The sequence below is a fragment of the Corvus moneduloides genome, chromosome 3, assembly GCF_009650955.1.
Source record: "Corvus moneduloides isolate bCorMon1 chromosome 3, bCorMon1.pri, whole genome shotgun sequence".
Lineage (NCBI taxonomy): Eukaryota > Metazoa > Chordata > Aves > Passeriformes > Corvidae > Corvus > Corvus moneduloides.
Genome location: NC_045478.1, coordinates 79380498 through 79389207, shown reverse-complemented (window position 1 = coordinate 79389207; position 8710 = coordinate 79380498). Strand labels below are relative to the sequence as shown.

At 41.4% G+C, this 8710-nt stretch overlaps 1 protein-coding gene across 1 annotated transcript in view; it reads right to left on the bottom strand.

Moving 5' to 3' along the window:
* Positions 1 to 2441: 2441 nt before the first annotated feature.
* The window catches only part of TRIM67 (tripartite motif containing 67), a 41561-nt gene continuing 35292 nt past the window's right edge, over positions 2442 to 8710 (bottom strand). Inside the window, exon 11 of the mRNA XM_032102366.1 lies at positions 2442 to 8416. Coding sequence (XP_031958257.1) covers positions 8351 to 8416 — 66 coding nt within the window. The 3' untranslated portion in view covers positions 2442 to 8350. The remainder of the gene's footprint in view (positions 8417 to 8710) is intronic.

The window sequence follows — 8710 nt, the reverse complement described above, 5'->3', positions numbered from 1 at the left end:
TCTTCCAAAACAAAAGAAACTTCAGTATTTTAGGGGGAGACAAAAGTAAGCATAACTTAAATAACAGAGTTTGTTCTGTGTTGTAAGGAGATGTGGAGCTTGTTGGAACAGGTCTGGCAGTGAAGGATGTGTACATGAGAAGGAAAACAGCCCTTACTGCAGAAACTTGTTCTAGGTATACTGGTACCTCTGTGGGCTGGGAGCCTGAGCAAGGTGATCCCTAACCCTGAGGTCTGTGTCAGCTTGCAGCAGGTAAATACAACAGCAGCATCAGAAGCTGCTCCCCTCTCAGGATGCAAAAGTGGTCTGGGATAGGGAGAGCCACACCGTGAACAGGGATGCTTTCTGCATGCTGCTTCCCCCACACCTTCCACCTTACTTGGAGGTCCTGGAGAAGTGCTCTGCCAGCACAGAGAGGACTAAGAGGAGGGAGAGGGCTTGGAGGGGTCAAGTGCCAGATAAAAAGCAGAAGGGAGTATTTCTGGAGCCATGTAGGAAGAGGAGGGGTGTGCAGAGTTTGGTTGCTAAATGCTGTTAGCACATTTCATAATTGCATAATTTGATTTCTTCTTACTCAGTATTGGTTGCAGATTCAAACTGGAATTAAGATTCCTGTCTGGTTACGGACTTAATGGCTCATTTAACATTAGAGAAATGTCAAATCTCGACAGCATATGAAGGTGTAACCACTAAGCAGGACTTAGTACAGAGCAGCAAGACTTGTTCAGGCAACACATGAGCTTTCGATGTTGTAGGGTAACCTCTATCTTTCAATTCCTGGTTAATCCTTAGCTTAGTTTTTCACTGCTCACTTCTTGATAAAGTTTGGTTCAGCTCACTTTGCATATAATGTGGGACTTTATGTTCTCCATCAGCTTTGGTAAGTCAAAGTGTTCACTTTCCACCACCACAGCTCCCAAAAGCTATTTGGGAGTGAAACTTGGTCAGAATGGAGCATCTAATTTTTGCAGTCAAGCTTGTAAGATCTGTAAAAAGTTGAAAAAAATCAGTTCTTAAACTAAAAAGTTGAAAACTGAAATGCCAAGTTGACAGTGGAAACATGAAAGTTTTTGGGGAAGGAAAAGAAAAGTTTATTCAAAGTTTTGCATTTTCACACTTTAATGTTGTGTATATGCATTATGAAAGGCTTCTGTTTCATGGAGATAACGTTTGTTTTTTCATATCAAGTCTCCAAGGCGATTTGAGTTGGCATGCTGCATTCTTGTAGGATGCTGTGCTCAGGTAAACGTTGGTACTTTCAGTCCTGCTTTGTTACTAGACGTATCAACATTGGCAAACCAGACTGCTGAGAACCTGTTGAACCTAGTGTTTCTCTGGGCTGGTGTGTGTTGGTGATTAACAGAGTATGTCAGTGTACAGACAGCAAGCTGTGTTGGTTTTGGAGCACATGCTGGTACATGAAAGCCAGTATTGACTGAATAACAGATTGATTATGGGAAGAGGAGAGCAGAGCACAATTTATTTTGCTCTCTGTTTGCAGTTGCATAAAGGAATGAGGTATAAAGAAGAATTCAAGGATTTCTCCTTATCTGCTCTCTTTCTCATGCATTTTCCTGTTACAGTTATCTTTATTCCCTGTTTCCCTACATGTTAAGCCACATGTGATGATCTTTTCTCCCAGTCAACCCCTTTGCCATAAAGGAGTTGACGACAAGTTGTGTCTTTTGCAGGAGAAAAAAAGAAAGGCTGTGATGGATGATATCTCCATACTGTTGCCTGTACTTACCTGTGATTGTTTTGGCTGGGTTCCTCTTTCTTACCCTGGTGCTGCTGTCGCTGTGTCAGAGTGCTGTATTCTGCCTTACTGACAGACATCTGTGAAGGTTGTGTAGCTTTGCGAGTGCCTTTTTGCAGGGGCTGTGTATGCTGAGTGTGCTGCCTCTAGCACTGCTGAGTCCCTCACAGGCCATCTGCTTGATAGAGGTGTGCAGCTCCAAGGCGATCTCACAAAGTCTGCATCCTCCCTGCCCTGACAAGCTTTCTGCCCAGTCTGACTTCTACCCAAAGGGCTTTCCAATACGATCCTACTGATGCCATAGTTCTTTCCAGGCTCTGCTTATTCCAGTGTTAGAAACTGCTGGAGGCTGGGTGATTTCCCAAAGTGTCTAAGGTGGGTCACAGCTAAGTGACTGCAACAAGGCACTCTGTAACCAACGTGAGCCAGAGGTAACGGAGTGGTGCTGAGAAACAGAGGTGTTTCATGGCACTGAATCAGGGTATGTCTGAAGTTGAGGCACAGATGGTTGCCCTGAGGAAGGACTCTTGCCGTTCTCCATTTACTGGTTTATTCTTGGCTGTGGTAACAAAGCAGTATCAACAGCAGGAGATAGGCATGCAAACTGTATGAATGCCTCATCTACATAATGGCATAATATTTTTTAATCATAATTTGTAATAATAAATAGGGTACTGATGCTGAATTTGTTGGCAATGTTATAAGAATTTATTTAGAAACTGTAAAACAGCATAAACTTACATGTCAGGTTTTTCAAAAGGGTAATAATAGTAATAATACACAAAGTTTTAGTTGGACCAAAAGACAAAAAGCAGTTTGTTTCTAATTCAAAAAATACAAACGTTTGCTATAGGTACAAAATTATAAAAAGTTTGTATTTTCCTCTTGATCTGGTGACAGACACATATAGCAGAGATGTATATTTCACCAGCTCCAAATTCATATAAGCTATGGGAAATGACAGTAAAGAAAAAAAATGTAGTTAAGAAGACAGAAACAACTTCTTGTCTTTCATTTAACCAGAATTGAACACCATTATCTTATTCCTTTGCAGTTTTTTAGTTGCCAACATTTAAATTAGTGTTACTCATGCTTCATATAACAATCAGAAATAACAGCAGGTTTACCTCATGCATTTATTTTTAGTATTCATCACATAATGTCTTCTCACCATGCTACCTAGAAAGGTTAGTGTTTTTATTGACAACATTTAAGGGAGGTGGAGGATAAAGGAATGCAATCAGGCTTCAGGAATATTTCTATCTACTGCTTCACAAGCAAATGTTAGAAATTCTCCAATTAGCATTAAAAATAATTTTTAAATTAATTCTGCTTGGAACTGTTTGCAATAACAAATATAACAAAAACGTCGTTTAACAGAAGGAGAAAATGCTGCTGAGTGCCTCTGTCAGTGAAACACACATCTGTCTCCTGTATTGTGCAAAGATGCAGGAGCCCCACACATCTACTCTCTGAGGTTTGCATATGGGCTTCTGCACCTGAGAAGACCAAGTGTGTCTTATTGATGATGGATTTGTGCTTCAGGCTGCTGCTCTACCTGCTTGGGTGTATGCAGCGTTCAGTAGAGCTGGGCAGAGGAATCACCAGAAATGCTGTCAGTAAAAACTAGAAGCAGCTCGCCTTTTTTTCCCAAAAAAAAGAAAAAAAAAAAAAGACTCTCCATCTTTGTCTGGTAATTTTCAGTGACAAGTGCCCTTCGCATTTGCAATGTGGTTGATTTGTAACTAATCTCCCTTCCAAAGCTGATCTAGCCAAGATGCTTGGTGTTTTCATATTATCTTGCCTGGTTCAAAATTGAATTTTTTGGTTTTGCTATTTAAGCAGAATGCTGCAAAGCTGGTAAGGCCTGAGATAAGGTCTAACATCTCTCCTTCCTCATCTTTCTGTTTGTGACCAAAGGACATACTAGATGGCACCAGAACGCTGCTGTTGTTACCAGGTTGTGGAATTTTGCACCCCTTCTCACAGGGACGGGTGATCTGAACTGTGGTCCAGAAATGCACTGCCTCTTGTTGGCAGTTGCCAACACAGTGTTTTTCATACAGTGGTGGTGGCAGCTTAGCCTTAATCTCATCTCTCTTACCTTGTTTAAGAAATATTATCATGTAAGAAAGAAAGAAAAAAAAAGCTGCGTCTCACGTTTCTTCTTGCTCTAGGACAACTCAGAAACCAGAGTATGGGGTGCTCTCTGCCATCTTTACTAACTATGCTTTGAGGAAAAAAGAAATAAATTAAAAAACAACTTACACAGCACGACCACAGAACTCTATCACCAGCCAAGAACAAACTACAGCAATACACTATCATGGCGTTATTTACAGCATGATGGAATGTTATGCATATAATAAATTACATTTAATACTTTTCCTCTTAAACTCTGATATATGTAAGCTCATGCTTATTTTATTTATTTTGTTCAGTCCAATATATTTTCCTCTATGTATCTTAAGTGCATAGGCAAGTATAGGAGGTGACAGTGCTGTTTGCCTATCTTTTCTGTTTTCAGAAGCCAAATTGCTTTCCAAATTTGTAATACATCACAGTATGCTACTGTCCTCACTGACATTTATTTTATAGTACATACCTTTCCACAGCAGAAGGAGCAAGGGATTGTCAGCTATGTGTGTGCTTATACTGACATTAAGTCTTACTAAGAGATCTTCTTGTGAGCTCTTTTCAAGTTGATGAGGGAAAAGGAGGAAGTGAAAATTGTATAGCATTGCATGCCTTGGGAAGTCTGAAGTGCTCCTGAAATTAACGGAAATTTGCAGAGGAAAGAGCCAGGAAGAAGGGTCACAAAAGGCTAAGGTTGGGGCTCCCAGGGATATGTGAAAACTGGGAGTCCTTTGCTGCTCTGCAGGACAGAAAGTTCTACTGCTGTATTTATTTTGCAGCTGTTTAGGATTCCAAACTGGCGTATGCAGAAGTCAAGCTTTGTTTTGTTAGTAAGGGGAGGGCCTGTTTCTGTTTTGGTGGGGTTTTTTTAAACATTAGTCAATTTACAGCTACCTTGTGTGGGCTCTGTACCACAGTGGATGGGATTCATCCCAGTGCAAAAGGCTTTGCTCTCCTGCTTGTAAGAAGCAACCTGGCCTCTAGGAGCTGAAGAGTCCCATAACAGGCAGCTTTGTGTGGGCCCAGGTGCCAGAGGAGCTTGGAGTCAGAGAGAGCTGCAGAAATCCTCTGAGGAAACAAAAGGCAGAAGAGCATACAAAGTGGTCCCCCTGGGTATCTATGCCACTCTTCTGCTCTCTGTGTTCTCCCTGGACAGTCAGCAACACAGTTTCTGCAAGGACTAAAGGCTGACTCCCTCCTAAAGAAAGGATTTGGAGGAAACAAAAACTGACATAAGAGATACTGTAGATGAAGGACATGCAAACTGGTGGGTTTATAATGAGATCAACCTTGGGGAAGATGCCTGCAGAGAAGGAAACTACCTCCAGCCTGAGCAGAGCAGTGGGAGTGCCCCACCTCTTCCCCACCTAATGCTGTTCTGCAAAGGGAAAATTCTGCTCTTCTTTATGTTCAGATGGCCCCTGCATGCTCTGCATAAATATTCACGTGTGGAATTGTTAGTTTCCTAGAGTAATTTTAACTACTTAAGTGTTATTTCTGTTAATCAAACTATGAAAATGTATCCAGCTGAAGTCACAAGAGTGCACTCTATGAGGATAACTGGTTTATTGCTACAGGCCATGCCAAATGTAAGTCCTTGATTGTGTACACAACTAACCCATGCAAACACTTTGTTTAGTTTCTGACCTAGGGTAAGGTAGTCTTACTAATGCAGGTAGCCTACTTCTAAGTGTATTCATTTTAATTGATTTGCATTTCTGCTAGGTTAAAAGGAGACTATAATGGTAGCTACCCTACTTTTGTGAATGTTAGAATGAGTAGAGGGTAAAAACCTAGCTTCTCTACTCACTGTTTCTACCTACTGTCCATATATTCATTAGAAATTAACAACATGTCACTCAATGTGTTCTCCTCAAGATATAATACACCAGGAACTGACACCAAAGCAACTATGAAAACAAAAATTGAGTACTGCAAACACTTCTAAAACACATTCAGAATTAATTTTAAACATGGATGAGGATTGGAAAGATGTAAATTCATTTCTGTTTCCTTTACAGAGGTTGGGAGTAAAGACAAAGGTTCTGTCCCAAAACAAACAATGCCCGTCTTTTTTAATTCAAGTGAAAGTGGAGTGTCTTCCATATTAAAATTATCACAGGATGTTTCCCAATATAAAAAACTATGTGCAATTTATGTACAATATTCCCATACACTACTCTGACTGGCAATACTCAAAGCCAGTGCTATGATTACAACTGTTAGATTCATAGAAGAGCACACTCAAGAGGAAATTTGGGGTCTGGTAGCGTTCCAGCTGAGGTAGGTTAAAACAGACCTGCTAATTAGAAAATCTTGCATGAGTTCGTATGGTATTGAATGAAACCGAAGATTATAACACAGTTGGTCTCTTGATATTCTTTATGAAACCAAGATAAGCATAGCACAGTTATTCCATTGTCTACAAGTTTACTAATACAATCCATTCCAGACTTTAAAGGAGTACTGTTGCTTTCTCACTTAAAAGCGTATGTGATTTTTACTCCATTGTTGGTTTTATTTCCTATTTCAGTCTTGACGTTGCTGAAGGTGCGCTGCTGTTCTGCAGAAGTGGGCTACAGGATGCTTGGCTGGTTAGAGGCAGCAGGATGGCAGAGTGCTTTGTGTCTGTGCAATAGCCAAGTTCTGTTCTGGGCTGCCTTCCCCTTCCCACGATGGCTGTGAGATGGGATGACCCAAGGGAGGATTCTGGCTGCTCTGCCGCAGAGAAGCCTTGCCATCACTCAGCACTAGCTGAGTGATGTGCTCCAGACAGAGACCAGCAGTGGGCCTGCAGAAGGATATCTGGGGGCTGGCAGGCTGCCTGAAGGCGGGCCTGGGCTGTTTGTCCTGTGGCTATGCTTTAATGCAAAGCAGTAAGCTGTATTTTGGTTAGAATATTTGTTTTCAGGTTTAATAATTACATGCCTGATAACAATACGCGTGTGCGTATACGTATGCTTGAAGAGGAAAACTTGTATAAGCAGCAGGATTTAAAAAAAGGAAATAGTACATTGATAGGATTTGAGAGTTTATGCTTTTCTTGTTTGATAGCACCACATTTCTATAGGGTTAGAGTGACAAGAGTCCAGGATGTCATGGGCTCACCCAGTCTGCTGCATCTTGTCCTCACGCATTGCCGCTATACACACACACACACTTGTGTACATTAACTGGGTTCAGAGAAAACAGAGCACACAGGCAAACCAATGTGTTTGCTGACAACTGCATGCACGTGACAGTGCCATGGCTGTGAGCAAAGATCACTGTCAGTCAGACTCCAGTTGTGACACCTGGAATGGCTGCTCATTTTCATGGGACATGCCAGGCACTGGTCAAGTCTTGCAAAAGATTTATGTCCCAATCCAGAAAAATTCTTAAGGACAGGTTTTGCATTACTGCTATTAATCTCTCTCAAGTGTTTCATTAGGATCAAGACATTAATTAGCTCACAGTAATCTAATAGAAAATTAAGGCTTCAGATCTCAAAGCTACATTGGAACTACAGCTGCACAGGGTTTATCAGGATCAAGGCTGGAAAGCAGCATTTTTCAATGTGGGAGACTTTGCATGTGCCATATTTAAATAAATCTCTTATCATTTCAGTTCAAAGGAATCTCCCTTGCACTGTTTTTCGAGAGTTGTGCTGATAACCACAATCAGCTCTTCTGTACGTGTCTCCACAGTCATGCCTAAATAACAAACACTAAAATGTATCACGGATGTTTTTCTTTCTACTTTCTGTATCTGAATTCTGCTTGTATCATGATGTTAGCTAAAATGAGCCCAACTATTTCATGGCAGTGTTTGGGAACCAATCTTGGTCTTGTTGCAGATAATAAGGTAAGTTCTGCCACTGAATTCTAAGGAGACATTATCCTATAGCTTACTGCAGTCTAGAGCCAGAAGGAATAATTCATGGTCATTTGAGCCCCTGAATGTAATTGACAACCAGGAATTCTTGGGCATGTAACCTCCACTTCAGCCGTCAAAACATATGCTTTCTTTATTTAAGGACTTCAGGTGGCAAGGGAATCCAGTTCATCTACTGGTAAACTGCTCCAACATCCGTTGTCCTTCAGTCTCACCCTTTTTTTCCAGCATCCCGGATATTTAAGCACAAGTCCAGCCATGGGAAAGCAAATACACTCATTTAACCTTTTGCTTTACAGATGTGTTCGTGTGTGTGTGCACATGAGTGTACATATGTATGCAACGCAGAGCAGGTATGTTCAGTACCCATCTGCAGTCGAGTGCCAGCTCAGTGGATGTGCTTGCTATGGCTGTTAAATTGAAAATGGAGTGGCCTGGCTCTAACCAGCCCATTATTCAGTGAGCAACATGCTGCACAGTGTTTTAAGTCAGGGACGAGGATGTTTTTTTACTGACTTACTGAAAAGTGCCAAAACACATGGAGAAACCTTACAGAATCCAGCATAGTGTCAGACGGGGACTTCATTAGTTGTTGGGCAACTTGGACTGTTTTACAGATTGTGGCACCTCCAGTCCTGTGTGCAGGGTCACCTGAAAAGAAGAAATAACATTAGATTCAAAACTGAGACATCCTCAGCAAAGAGCATTTGTGAAGGCAAAGTGCAGGTAAATGACATGGAACGGGCTGCAGGACTGCAGGTCCAAGTTTAAATCAAGACTATTAATGGCGATGATATCTAGTCCTTGAAATAAACAAGTCTCCTTCCTCCTTCCCTCCTGAACACTTTGGGACCTAGATGCCAGGTGTCTGTACCTTTTCCCAAATCTAGCCACCAGTTGTACGTATCCAGAAGTGCTGCTTGCTAGATACAAGGTGGATGGGGC